Source organism: Oreochromis niloticus, linkage group LG1 (assembly GCF_001858045.2).
Source record: "Oreochromis niloticus isolate F11D_XX linkage group LG1, O_niloticus_UMD_NMBU, whole genome shotgun sequence".
NCBI lineage: Eukaryota > Metazoa > Chordata > Actinopteri > Cichliformes > Cichlidae > Oreochromis > Oreochromis niloticus.
In genome coordinates, this window is record NC_031965.2 from 25,015,073 (window position 1) to 25,029,769 (window position 14,697).

Below are 14,697 nucleotides of genomic sequence, written 5' to 3' on the forward strand. Positions count from 1 at the left end.
TTCTGAACTACTCAAACCAGCTTGTTTAGCATCAAAAACCATGCCACATTCAAAGTTATTTGAATCTCCATTCTCATGCTCAGTTTAAACTTCAACGGCTCACCTTGAAAATTTCTATATGCCTAAATGCACTGGGTTGACTTCTTACCACTAGTTAATTAGATACTTTACCTATTGAAGTGCTCAGTGAGTGTAGTTTATTACAGTCGGATTCTGACAGAAGACGAATGCCTTAAACTACTTAATTAGCATGTTATGTACTTATTTTACCCCCTTTGGAAGGAATAAACACAATATGACTTGACCTTTTTAATGAATAAGTCATTTCATTCAAATGAATGGAAGCAGTAGACAAAAGTTATTAAATAGAGGCAATTGCAAAGCAATCATCCAACATATTTTTGGGGAGAGAGGTTTCAGCTGAGGGTAAGGCAGCAATCTGACACTGAGCACATTTGTAAAGGTCAGCACCATCGCTGTTCTCTGCGGGTGCAGAGTAGCAGCATCTCAAACGTGACAGTGCAACATACTGAACGGGTTTGATAGCACACTTGTACATCAAATGTGACGTGAACAAGATTGTGCATCTTCCATTTTGGACAAAAGCCTCAAGTGTGACTGCTGCCAATGTTCCCCAAACACCCATAAAAATGAACACTTTACCTAAAACCCAATGGATGACATGTTCCAACTTTAGGCCATGTTATTGAATATTGCCAACATTTCAATATTGAACCAGTAATTAAATTTGGTGCTTGTTTATTCAGTTGCAATGTCATTCCAAAAGTTTCAGCTAATGTGCCACCTTCAAGAAACACACCAGGCATCGCAAAAATGGCTGTGAGTCTTAGTTTTGTATATATGGTACACAGATTTTCATTTTAAACCATTTTTAGATAACTATCTGTAAATCAAAGTAACAGCTCACCCCCAAAAAAAATCTCCTCTGTCCTGCAGTGCTACGTATCCATCTGGAATATTTTGGTGGGTTTTGCCCAGCTCTGGAGATGTGTGGTGTAAAGATGTCCGTCTTTTCTTGAATATAACGGGACTAAATGACACTCGTGCTGTCCTAAAAAATCTGAACTAAACCCCACCCCCTAAAACACTACCTACATTAAACAGCAGCCCAGATTAAGTGAAATTTAGTCACATTAAAGAGAAGGCAGACATTTCTGCTGCACATACCTCCAAACCTGTGCAGATGAGCCAAAAAAAAAATCTAGATGGATGACATGCACAACAGACCAGAGGAAACAAATATTGAGCTTTACGGTAAACTGCACCTTTAGTATTACTCTTCCGACAGCACGTTTTGTTTAAATTATGCCTCAAACTCTGTGATTCAATGAATTCTATATCAAATTATACAATTAAACTTGCATCATGATGGAGAATGTTGACCAGCCAGCCAATAAGAACCACTGCCAGCCCAGCTGAGTGACAGTCTGTCCTATCAGTCCACACATTATTACTTTAGTAATCAAACGCTTGGTTGAATGTGCGTTTGTGTCCCCCTCTGTTGTTGCCGTAGCCGCCGCTGCTGCCGCCGCCGTTCCGGAACCCGTTGCCACGGCCACCGCTTCCACCGAAACTCCTTCCCCTGCCGCCTCTGAACCCTCCTCTGTCACCACGGTTACCACTGCCAAAGCCTCTGTCACCACGGTTACTGAACTGCTTCTCCTCCAGCTCTGGCAGCTCTGTGGCCACGGTGAGCTGCCAACGGCGACCGTCCTGCCATGTTTCCTGATGGAGGAACAAGTGGGGAGACAAAGGATTTCAAACAGGACTGCCAGTCTGTTGAAATTTATATTTTCGCATTTTTTCACATTTACAAGAAGTCAACTACATATGTTGAACAGATGTTGGGGTTATTGTTGTTCCCACCTGAATCTCCTTGACTTTATCAGCTGGGACGTCAAAACAAACTCCCTGTTAGAAAAACAATAAGCGTGAGATGGCGAGTTTTTCAATGTCTGTGTCAAACGGACATGGTCACATATGTTCACTTATACTAACAGATGTCTCCTCTGTTTACATGCTGTAGATAATTAGCTCTGTGCTTATTGTGCAACCAGAGAGACTCAATTCCCATACAACAGGACAATACATTTAAAAAAAAGACATTTTACTCACTACTTCTCTTAATTTGCATTTTCATTTACCAGTGGGTTTCCAATTCACATTTCTAATTGTCAAATCAATTGCTATGATTCATGTGGCACGCAGGGGTGTATTTTTTTTTACTATTTGGCAAGAATATACAATTTATAAGAAAGTAGAACACTTGCTGTCTATAAACTGAGCCCAGTCCTTTGTAACTGTACACACGCAGACATCCATCAACATACAACCTCTCCCCCTCTCACACAGATACCCATTATTTTACAAAGGTCTAGCATCTATGTATACACCAGCCGCAGCTCACATATCTACATATTAAGTGTGTATACATACTGTTCTGCCTTTGAGGAAGGTCATTCTGTGAATGTGGTTCTCAATCTGCTCTCCTAGCTGCTCTTTGATGGTTCTCCAGGCGTAACCCAGATTATGCATCTCCTGGGAACACACCAACTGCATTGTGCTGAAACCCTGCAAAAAAACAAACAAAACAGAAACAACACATTAGGCAGAATTACAGTTATACATCACCTAAAGGCACAGCGCATTTCTAACTAGATGGAGGACAAGCACTATACTTAGTGGGTGGGCAGGGGCAACATGTTAGGTCTGCATGAGAACGCCCACGGGCTTTAAAACAAAGGGCAGACACAAATCTATCGTGTAGGAAAGCTGTATGCGAGGGTGAACGGTGCGTAATATGACATAATAGCGAGAGTTCTGTACGCATGCATAAATAACTTACAGCATCAGAGTTGAGCAGTGACCTCTGCTCTAGACTTGTGGCTCCAGAAATGTGGGCCAGGGCAGCAGCCAGTGCATCAACTGCTCCTCTCTCCTCAATCAGCTTCTCAGCTGATGCTCTGAAGTACCCGATAGCCGCGACTGGAACAGAATCCAGAAACCTGGACACAGTATAGGAAAAGTCAACAATCAATCTCTCGCAGTCAGGAAAGATTTTTCACATTCAGCAGTGTCATGATTAAGGCAGAGGCTTTGTGGAACCACTAAGCTGCCAAAGTACTAAACCATCGCCCTTGATTATTAATCATACCTTGTGGCTGACTGAATACAAGCTTTCAAATAGTAAACAATTAAAACCATTTCATACTCCTGTAACAAAATATAATTGCTTGCCCTTGGCTCTCACTCCCCTTAATTACCTACCTGACAGCATCCTTGCTTGATGACTTAATAATATCGTTGGCGGTGGGAACGCCAACTCGCCTGAATGTGATGCCCTGAAATAATAGCAAATAAAAAGTGGTTAGTTTAACAGTCACACAGGAAGGCCTCATTGTCACACAGATTGTGTAAAAATATTGGAAAGCAATATCAGAATCCATTTCCAACTCTAAGAAAAAGACAACATTCACTTGGGTTTTCTAAGCACCTTTATTTACCCGGTGCCTCTTAAACACCCTCCTCTACCTTTCTGTTCTTTTCCCTTTGGATCTTCTTATCCATTTCCTTCTCACATGTAGAGAGAAATGACTGAGTAAGACTGATTGTGTTCTTTTTTTCTGATTTTTTTACAGCTTCTTTTTTAAAAAACAAAAACAAAAAGGTAAGCCCGTCCCTCCTGTGTGCCCGTCTTTACTCCCAAGTGAGCATTTCAAAAGATACTTACTGCTTTGTTTTCTACGTAGCGCAACTGGTCCTCCTCTTTTCTTTGGTAGAAGCAGATGCAGACTCCAGTCCTGCCTGCACGCCCTGTACGTCCTGAACGATGGATGTATGACTCCACATCCTGAGAATAAACATGAAAAAAAACTTCAGACAAAGTGAAGGTTTGAGGCTTCACATACATTTATATATATACAAAAAGAAATGGGTTTGGAGGACACAAGTACCTAGATCAACCTTGACAAAAAATATTTGAATTAGTTAATAAAGTTTAACAAAAAAAAAGGAAAAAAAAAAATCAGACTCCATATATATATTGCAATGATATACATCTTGAACAACTTATAGGACCCAAAGATTTTAGCCAATTCTGATCCATGTGTGTACAGATACAGAATAAAGAACATGAAAAATGGAGAAGAATAAAATACACCATTTTAGTATGGAATGCTTCAAGGTCAGGGCTCGCAAAATCGCTAGCCCGACGTCCCGGGGCTAGCGATTTTTCCAGTCGGGCTACCAAAATCTATCTCAGCCCTGCCCGTCGGGCTATCATAGGAAGGGAAAATATATGTCAATGCTTTTGCATTCTTTCGCAAATGTAGCTGAGTAATTATGTCATTGGCATCGATGAGCCTCTGTCAATATGTGAAATCGAGTTTGAATTTGCGCTTGTTTTTTGCTTTCACTTTGCGATCGCGCGAACGGTGTGTAGAGAGCGGCAGCACTGATTGGTGAGTGACGATTAATTGCGCACCAATTCCTCTGACATCGTCTTATCACTCATTAGCTTACTATTCAAACGTGACAAGTGAAATCTCCCACAGCAAGCTTAAACACGTGAGAGGTTGATTGCGCAGAGAATCGCTGACCGTTATGCAAGTACGTGTGTAAAAGCAGCAGGATTTACGCCGGTATTTTAGTTCTGCTGAGCCAAATAAGACAGGTCAGGGTGAGAAGGGGCAGCCAAAGAAAAGCCTACCACAAAACGGAAAAGTTATGACAAATCAGACTATGAGGCAAAAAGAAAGCTCAGCTTTTTTGGTTTCATGGACAAAAGAATTTCTGTGGCTGGAATATGACGAGCTAAATAACATCATGTTCTGCCAGGTGTGTTGTGAGTTTCCCTCGATATCTGAGTCGACCAGCGCCTTTGTTACTGGGACCAGTAAGTTTAAGAAAGACCCCATCAGAACCCATGAGAAATGCAAGAAATGCATTATTGCTCAGTCTGCAGTATCTTTCCCAGAACAAACAGCAATTGGAAAAAACATACTAAAAATAAACCAAGCACAAGAAGAAGTCCTGAAAAATCTGTTTAGAACAGCGTACTATGTTGCAAAGAGTGAACTACCATTGGCCAAATTTAGCAGTCTTTGCAAACTTCAAAAAGCAAATGGCCTCGATCTTGGTTCCACTCACCTCTTACCCTTGACTTCAGTGGAAATTTCAGATTCAGGATCTGACACAGACTGATTCATGTTCTACACAGTTCCAAATATTTGAGTTGATGATTGTAATTTTTATACAATTGTTGTAATTTGTGTTTTAACAATTTTTTGATGGATGTTTTGTTTTGTAAAGGAAACAAAACATCCATCAAAAAATTGTTCTCATGTTTTTTCAGGCTAGTTAAATTTATTTTGGGCTACCAAAAACTGAAGAGTGCCTGCCCAAAGGGCTACCAGGGATTTTGAAATTTTGCGAGCCCTGAAGGTCATTGGTCAAAGGTCAGACATCAGCATGTCGTTATAAAAATCAGGCTGACCTTGGCAAGTTGTAATGAAACATCATAAAAACATCAAAGTGTTAGCAGCACCCTTGCCGTTCTGGGGCAGATGCGCTCTCTGAGTGATCTTGTTATGTATAATCGTGTGAAAGTGTGCAGGTAACATCCATGCACCGAGACTTAATTGCTCAGTTTCATCCAACAGCCACTGATCTTCACAAGTATAAAATCAACACTCTTACAATAATTAAATAAATAAATAAATATAAAGCCATAATTGAGGAATTCTTATAGATAACTGGAAACTCTTCTCACCTTGGGTGGAGAACACTGGACCACCAAGTCAACTTCAGGGATATCTAATCCACGGGCTGCAACATTAGTGGCAACCAGAACCTCAAAGGCTCCGTTCCTAAATCCCTTCAACGTCATCTCTCTCTGCTTCTGGGGGATATCACCATGAAGAGACTGGGTGCTCTTAAAAAAAGAAGAAAAAAATAAATAAAATTATTGAGGATATTACCAATTTCACGTACAACACATCAGCCTGTTAAATGTGCCAAGTGCACCATGCAAGTATGTGCGTCTACCTGTTTGATGGATGCATTCATGGAAAGCTCATTGGCCTCTTTCTTTGTCTCACAGAAGACGATGGTTCTCCCATGGCTGCCACTGTACACCTGAATCACGTCGCCTATCACCGCCGCACGCTGTGACCAGTGACATGTTATGGCTAGATGCTACAGCAGAAAAAGACACACAGAGACAAATGATTCACCAGGGCGGGGGAAAGCAGGGTGTGAGAGGAGAGAGATTTTCATTAATCCAACTGGCAGGCTAAAAACTTGTACTTTATTACAACTTCACTGAAGTGGATGATGATAAATACAGCAATTTTTACTGCAAATGAACTTGCTGGGTTTTCCTGGTGGAGATGTATGTGAGCTCATTTTACAGTCCGTTACTTTAACTGGCCCTGCATGCAAGCATCTCTGAGCAATGTAAACCAAAGACCCAAGACTGCTGTAACGCTTGTTAAATTGCACCCGTCTCAGCCTCTACACACTCCCTCCCACACAAACACACTTACTTCCACAGTTGTCGCAGCTTTCTGAGTTTTCTTGCCAATCAGGTCAATATGTTTGCAGTTGGGTCTCATGTATTTCTTTGCCACTTCATACACCCAAGGTGGGCAGGTAGCCGAAAACAAGAGAGTCTGTGGGTTGGTGTCGGAGTCTAAACAGGAGAGATGTGCACAAAATTTAAATTTGCATATATAACCAAACTCAAACAATTACTATTTCAGTAAACAGTCGTGTAAAAAGGAAAGGAAAGGACTCTATGCAGTCCTGTGAAAAATTAAGCACACCCTTGCTGCTTGCCTAGCAGTTAAGAGGCTAAATAGCAGCAAGGTGCTGCTAATCACATTCAGATTGGATTAACTGATCATCAGGAAGCGTGAGCACCTCTAAGGCAGACGTTTTGGCAGTTTGATAAACAAACTAAAACCCTATCAGCCCATTTTGGCCTATATACATATTTCAACATACAAACCCAGAGATTTACTTTACCTTTCTTATATGATGAACCCAAAATCTCTTCAACCTGTTCTGCAAAGCCCATGTCCAACATTTGGTCCACTTCATCCAGAACAACATGTTTGACTTTGGTGAGGTTGAGTTTATTGTTCTGGATGTGGTCCTTGATGCGGCCGGGGGTTCCAACTAATATATCAATACCATTACGGATAGCATCAACTGGAAAGAAAAGGTTAATAAAAGGAGTTTTATATGATAACAATATATATAGCTCACTGAAAACAGCAAACAGAAACGGCATTTAAAAATATTCTGACATCTACTTAAAAATCTCTTTCTAGAAAAAACAGCAGCAAATGAATGGTCTCAGTTACCCTGATTATCATCGACATTTTACAGTCACTGAAACTGAAGTCATGATTGAAGCAATCCCAGTTATTAAGTTAATTTGCAAGTCCCATGAATCATACACTACAAAAAAAAAAAAAAAGCCCATGGGCTGTTCCAGTATACAGTCCTGCCACCTTGTGTCGGCCCTGAATTACTGCAGTCAAAGGGTTAAAAGTAGTGCATTTGAGGCATTCAGTATAAGGCAAATAAGGTGCATGGAACCACAATTTTTGCTAAATTAAAATGTGTAATACATGTAAAACATCCCTCTTTTCTAACTGGAACATCCAAGACTATTTTACTTAAAGAAAACTGTGTTGCTGTATGTGACATACTCTGTGGGTTGTAGGAGCTGCCTCCATAGAAACAGGCGATAGATACGCGCTTAGCGATGTCTTTGAAGTCTTTAGCAACCTGGATAGCCAACTCTCTGGTTGGAGTCAACACCAGAACCTATAGTTTAAAAAAATTAAAAAATAAACAAACTCAGTCACACAGAATCACAGCATCCATAAATATTCACTACCTCTGCCATGTATGGGCGTGTACCTTGGGAGGACGGCCTCTGGCCATCTCCACCGAATCCTTCTGGAGCTTCTCCACCAAAGGGATAGCAAAGGAGAAAGTCTTTCCTGTTCCCGTTCGGGCTTGGGCAATTACGTCCTCTCCATCATAGACATGATTAAATGTCTTTACCTGAATGTCAAACAGATAAGAGACTCCTCGAGCTAAAAAAGGAAATTAATAGTGTGGACACAGAGAAAGAAAGAGAATCAATGGTAATTAGTTATTAGTTAATTATTTAGCAAACCTCGAAGCACTTCAACAACTCCTATGCCCATGTTAGATTACCCCTAGAAAGCTTGCAAAAGTCTATAAATATTCAAATAAATTCTGTAATTCTTCATTACATAAAAAAAGCTGAAGTCAGATTTAACAACATGATTACCCAAAACTATGACGCACCAAGCATGTCAGACACTGTACATGTGCCAGTGACCTTCTAATTCTGATGCACTGTATAAAAATAAATATAATTAAAAATAAATAAAAATAGGGTAGAAAGCTCTGACATTTACCTTTCAGTTTGTCAATAGTGACTTTAGAGATCCTAAAGTTGGAGAATGCCCCTTCTTTCTGCTCTGGTGTCTCTTCCTAAACAAGAAAACAGATCAGTTTTGTTTTAAAAACCTCTAACTGAAGCCAGAAGATGTGCTGAAAAGCAAAAAACATTCTCTATGCAGATCTTACTGTTTCTTTTTCGCTGTCACTGGCCGAGTCTTCACTTGACTGGGATGGTGTCTGAACCGGGGTGTTTGGGGTGGAATGTCCATTGGTTGCTGCCTCTGCAGTTGCCTTCTTTTGCTTCTTCTTGATTTTCTAATCCCCATGAAAAAAAAGTGGATCATGTATTACACAAGGTAACAGAAAAGAGCACAGAGAGATCACTTTATAGGCAAAATTAATATGCCCATAAACTGTTTGCTGTCCAAAATTAGACCTTTGGCTAAGGACAATCAACACTGACCTCTGTGTCTGTCTGTTCTTCGGTGTTCTTCTTAATCTTCTTCTTTGGCGTTTCAACACCATTGCTGTTGCCATTCATATCAGTGGCCTCATCGAGGTCTTCGTTCACTTGGTCCGCCGCCAGCTTGTCTTTTTTCTTTTTCTTTTTTGGTGCAGGAGGCTCACAGTCTGGATCCTCCTGCTCCTCCAGCTGCTGCTGTTGCTGCTGCTTCTTCAGCTTCTTGCCCTCTTTGGTCTTGTTCTATTTTTTTTTTCATTTTAAGACACAAAACAGTAAGAAATTCAGAAAACCCAAGCACTCTGTAGCTACTCAAAGTTTAAAAGTGAAAACCTTTCTTAAAGTTCAGTTCCTCTACACATTGTTGGCTGATGTTGTGCTTTTTGTCCTATTATCAGCAAAAACGTCATTTAGAAATTGCAGTGGGTAATGTGCATCTGCTGTATCACACAACCTTTCTGCTGGCAAAATATTCAAAGACTTTAAAAATCTACAGTTATTTTTCATAATATAGATTTATTTGGGTGGTTTTTGGCATTAAAAAGTGGTCTGAAGCTACTTCCATCTGCTCTCTTATTCAGTAGGGGCCACCTCAGTGGGCAAAATAACTAGTGTCTCCTCCCTGCATCCTAACAGGAATATTTTTGCTTAATGTAAACCACTGGACTCTGAAGCCACTTATAAAAATGAGTGACGTCGAAAACACATTAAACAAAAGACAAAACACTTTCATATGGATATCTGCGTGGTGACTGACACAAATTTTGACATTTTATTGAATAAATTAATGACTTAATGAAATAAAAAAATCATGGGAATACTACTTTAATAACCAGAGATGAGCCCTCTGCTACGCTCAGATAACGTTAGCCGAGCAAACTTATAGTAAATCATTTCGACCAAAGAACCACCCAAACTGTGTTTCCCAGTATAAACGGTTGGTTTATTAATCCTGACCTGAGGTTGAAAATAACAAACACTAATCAGCCATCCACCATTTAAGTCTGACTAAACTTAACTCTAGACAGCCATACAAACTTTAGCGAATTTCTTGCATTTAGCAAATCAAAGTAATATTCGGCAGTTATATAGTTATAAGTAAATTGTTCTTTACTGTTTTAAGTAGTATTTGTTTTGTTTTTTTTTAGAACATCTGGCTATAAAGTAAACAAAACTTAATTCGTGTTTACATCGCGGATGTGTACTCAAATGTAAACAGTCTCGTCAGACCATACGATCAACTCTAAGACACATGGGCATGCCACGTGATCTTCTCTTAGCTAGGTTAAATGGCTAACACTCGCATTATGCGCTAACATTACCTTAGCTCACCATCGGACCACGTTGCTGCTCTTCCTCCTCATTACAAAATTTAAGTTTAATACAGCACGAGATATGAGCGCAAAAATACGTCACTGCTAAGTTCGCTACACACGGTTATCTTATCTGTCTCTGTTTTCCTAACAGTTAAGTAGAGTTAGCTGTCTGGTTAGCTAGTTAGCGTGTTCAGCCACATGCTGCCAAAACACGGAGGAGCCGAGCCGCGAGTAAAACCATTTTTCTTTCTTTCCAGGCCGAGACGACCTGCTTTGCTCACCTTTAGGGTTTTAGTCTCCGCGACAGTGTCTACTTCTTCGTCCATTGCTTGATCCTCAGTTTCAAAAATGATTTTTGATGGCATTTCTCTTCCCTGTTGGAAACCCTCAGCGTAGACACAGGTAAAACCCACGGGCACGCGGACGGAAAGGAACGCGCAGGGCGGCGCGACGACGCGTGTTCGTGATCCGGGTACAGAAATAGACCTCATAGATACTAAATGCAGTCTCTGGATAGGCAAACACAAGAAAGAATATTAGTAACACTTCCTTAAGAACGTGAAATAATTACAGCATAATCACAACGAATTTTGAAAATTGAAAATTAAAATGTTAGGTAAAAAATGTTTTTGGATCTCAAGAGGGAAAACAAATCATAGAATCAAGTAACTGAAATGGTGGTGAAAAAAGCAGCCAAACGGCCCTAAAAGTGTTTATTTTGTTTATGGCGGTTGAGGAATGCACGTCTGCACCATCACAACCACATCTACATACTCTTCATATAGAGTCTGTCGTAGTTTCACATGGTACACTCTGTCTGTTAAGCATATCAGTATTTTTATTTGTCTTTAGGCATGAAAAGATGAATAAAAATACTGATTGAGGTTGTCATAATTCATGTATGATAGGGTTAAATAACAATAATTACAATGAAACACATCATACATCTATAGTAATATTAAATGACCAGTGGGTGGCAGGGTATGGAGTTACACATCAGTGTCCAATGCAGTGGTTTATGTGCAAGTATACCATCAACACTGAAACAAATGCAAGAAAACATCCTTTGAATAGCTGTCCACTGTAGTGACCACTATGCATGAAAGGGTTAATCGCTGATAACAAGTGAACAGGTTAAAGGACACATAATGATCCGCTGCAGCTCAGGTTGGTCATTTTGTTTTACTACAACATTCATGTATGTTCTGTAAAGCCAATCCCTCATGTTGTCCCCTCTACAAACAATATTTATTATAAAATTGGGTTTGGAACGTGAAGTCTTATTTTTTTTTTTGCAAATGCTGAATTTATTTAACAGCAAGCAGGAGGTGACAGCCCTGGTTGCAAAAGCCAAGACAGTTTTTTTAAGTAATAAACTAATAACTTCTAACTTAGGTTATAACTTCAGTTTAACTATAGTTAAAGTCTTCTTAAGTGGAGCATGTGCAAGTTATGATCCTGTTTAGGGTAAAACAGACAATAAAAGGTGTTTTAGGACATGACAACCTTGTCATTGAGAGATTGCTACTCCTAGGCAAAGAAAATAATGAAAATGAAAATAATTATAAAAAAAGATATGAAGGAGAATTCATAATTAGGCTCCTTAGGAAAAGAAAACTGTGGTGCTCAGAAATGCACACTACCCACACATTATATGGGCCTGCTGTGTTCAAAGACCGCTTTCCTGAAGAGGAACTACAAAAATCATATCCTCAAGATCATTATTCAGCTTCACTGTTTTGAAGAGCTGAATAAATATGGATAACTCAGTGGAAAATAAAACTTCTTTGCTGAGGCTGACATAAAAAAAAGACAAAAACTTGGTTATTACAACAGTGACGCAAATATAAGTCATTTTTTGTCTTCAACTTTCAGTTTATTTAAATATAGCCAGTTATCTTTTTGATCAACATTATGGTACAAACTGTTTCACACAGAGCAATCGCTTTATTGCAAGCAGATTTTAAGAAACTAGTATACTGTTCACAGATTGCATGTTTGTCTAACAAATGTTTACATTTTCAAAAGATATATTTTAATATTTTGTACAGGGTTTTTTTTTTTCCATCTCTACTGGGAGAATATCCTGTGTCCTGGTGGGCAGGGTTAACCCAGTGTGTGTTCTTGCACTGGAAGAAGAAACTGGAGTAATCATGAGGAGATTATATAAACAGAAGGACCTTCCGTGGTTCTAAAGCAGCAGTAATTTACACTTTGATCTGCGTCGCTTGCCAGTCATTTGTCACTTTTCTTTGTATGAACAATTACAATAGAGAGAAGAGGCAGTTTTTGAAGATTAATTGTGACCTCTTACAAGTGTGATGAATAAAACACTGAAAGACAAGCGCTTGTTTGTCAATTCTTTATCAAAGAAAGTTTCATTACACCAGTATCCTGTTGCCAGAAACTACAGGATCCACTCAAGAATCCACTGGCAGAGATACCCAGTTTTAAAGAGGCAGTTTTTAATGTTCTAGAAAATCAGATGCAGAAGGCCTTTATATATCTTCTCTTGGCCTCACAGTGTGCTCAGTTAAATATTTAAATTGACTTCTGGACCATCGGTTTTAAGAGATGCACTCTGAAAAAAAGAATAAAACTGCAGTAGTTTTCTTCTCTGTTTTTACTGTGCATTTTATTCCTATGGCTTTGTCCGTCCTATTTCATGCAGCTTCTTTATGACAATACCAACAAATGGACATCCCACTTAGTTTAGTCTATGTTAACCTGTGCTTTTAAAGATGAGAAGAGGTACAGTTTGATCTGACAATACCCTAAAAATTAACCACAGACTTGATATGTTTCCTAGGAGAGCTAGAGCCAACAGTTTAATCGGGTTCGGTTTTCTTCTCATTTTGGGGAGTTAAGTATTTCCAACTGTGCTGTTCTACTTCACTAGAACTCATTAAGGGAATGAGCATAAACAAACAAAAACCTATATAATTTCTGTCTCTTGAGTCCAATAATGCCAAAGCTAGGGCTTCAGTGGACTGCATCACACGCTAGAACATATTGTTCTCTTTGGCAACTCCTTAAATGCAAGACAAATGCTCCTAAAGAAGAATTTAATGAACACAAACATGTAAAAAAAAAAAAGAAAAAAAGATTATCATATTATCATATTTATAGCACACTTACAGAAATAACACTGCATGTCTTCATAGGACCCTTTATATCTACCCAGGAAATACCATCTCATTCTTCAGGTAAGTGAAGTGAGAATTGTGCAGCACAGAGCTATAATTTAATAAAACAAACACCCAGCAGGCAATGTAATATTTTAAAATGAAGCTGCACACTGAAATGTATTCATTATTGCTGTCACTGCCGAATCATCCCATGAATTTTATCAATTTTTAGAACCAGTTTAACAATTTGCTGTTATATATTTTATCATTGACATCTTGTCATATATTAAAAAATACTGTTTCCTTTTTGAGCTTTTGCAGCTCATATAATGATAATGGCAGATGGAAGATTGGAGACCTCATAATGCAAAGTAGATGAGAATCCAGAGTGTTGATAGCTGGTTGACGTACACTTCACATCCATTGTGATACTGTAACAAAAAAAAAAAAAAAAAAAAAAAATCTACATAAAGTGCTTTACCACTGTTAAAACAGGCAGTAAAATGTGCCATAAATGTATAATATGGCGAAAAAATTGGTGCATCTCTGCTCCTGGTTTACCCTTATTACAGTTTTGCACTTCACACCATAACTACGCTCTCATGCATCTGCACACGCTGGATTCAGCTTTGCCAGTTAAACGCCCTGCTACCACACTACCCCTGCATGTGTACATGGCTGGAACTTAATTCTTGCTGGGAAGGGCTTTGGACTCCCAAATCCCTGCACAGGAATTGACAGCTGCAGTGACTGATAAAAACTTCAATCCATACGTGATAAACAGACAGCACAGTTTTAAAGCCATGATAATTTTAAAAACAGAGCGCAGAGTTCTGTTGACACAGCAGCCTCACAAGATAATAATGGAAATGTTTTCTCTAATGCAGTTACAGTTGTGTTATTTCCTTGTATTTATCTATTCCTGTTGTTTATAGATCGCTCTGTGGGAATCCTGCATCTGAGGTATATGCTAGAACTCCTCCACTGGATATGGCCAACATACTCCTGCCTTTTGAGTACACAGTGGCAGACTTTTAAAGTTTTCAAGAGTTTAGCCAATTTTTTTTTTTTTTTTTTTTTTTTTTTTATTTCCAGGGTGCCATATAACTTTTTAATGAAATCTTGTATAAGCCTCTGACCGAATGAAACACTTCAATGGAACAATACATTTAAATTAAATAGTTGTTTTTCTTTGCCACCATGGCATTACGCTTATATATTATTAAAAATACAAAAGTGTCGGTTTAGACTTTCTACTTGATTTGGCAGAGTGAAGGGTGGTTATTTAGTTACAATTTTGTTCTGTATACACTCAACAGCCACT

At 39.0% G+C, this 14,697-nt stretch overlaps 1 protein-coding gene across 1 annotated transcript; it reads right to left on the reverse strand.

Moving 5' to 3' along the window:
- Positions 1 to 296: 296 nt before the first annotated feature.
- ddx21 (DEAD (Asp-Glu-Ala-Asp) box helicase 21) lies at positions 297 to 10,751 on the reverse strand. Its single transcript, XM_005467170.4, has 16 exons — positions 10,527 to 10,751; positions 8,933 to 9,172; positions 8,656 to 8,784; positions 8,484 to 8,559; positions 7,954 to 8,132; positions 7,740 to 7,857; positions 7,048 to 7,233; positions 6,567 to 6,712; positions 6,067 to 6,216; positions 5,792 to 5,953; positions 3,752 to 3,871; positions 3,289 to 3,362; positions 2,867 to 3,026; positions 2,458 to 2,592; positions 1,888 to 1,932; positions 297 to 1,746 (listed from the first exon to the last, which is right to left on the reverse strand). Exons 1-16 carry the CDS (start codon positions 10,734 to 10,736, stop codon positions 1,477 to 1,479), a joined length of 2,400 nt encoding a protein of 799 aa, XP_005467227.2. The 5' UTR covers positions 10,737 to 10,751; the 3' UTR covers positions 297 to 1,476.
- Positions 10,752 to 14,697: the final 3,946 nt, after the last annotated feature.

Coding starts and splice junctions, on each gene's coding strand:
- ddx21 (XM_005467170.4), bottom strand. CDS start 10,736: ATGAGGTCTATTTCTGTACCCGGATCACGAACACGCGTCGTCGCGCCG. Junction 9,173..10,526: donor CGGAGACTAAAACCCTAAAG/GTGAGCAAAGCA, acceptor AAAAAAAAATAG/AACAAGACCAAAGAGGGCAA. Junction 3,872..5,791: donor TCCAGTGTTCTCCACCCAAG/GTGAGAAGAGTT, acceptor GTTTATTCTCAG/GATGTGGAGTCATACATCCA.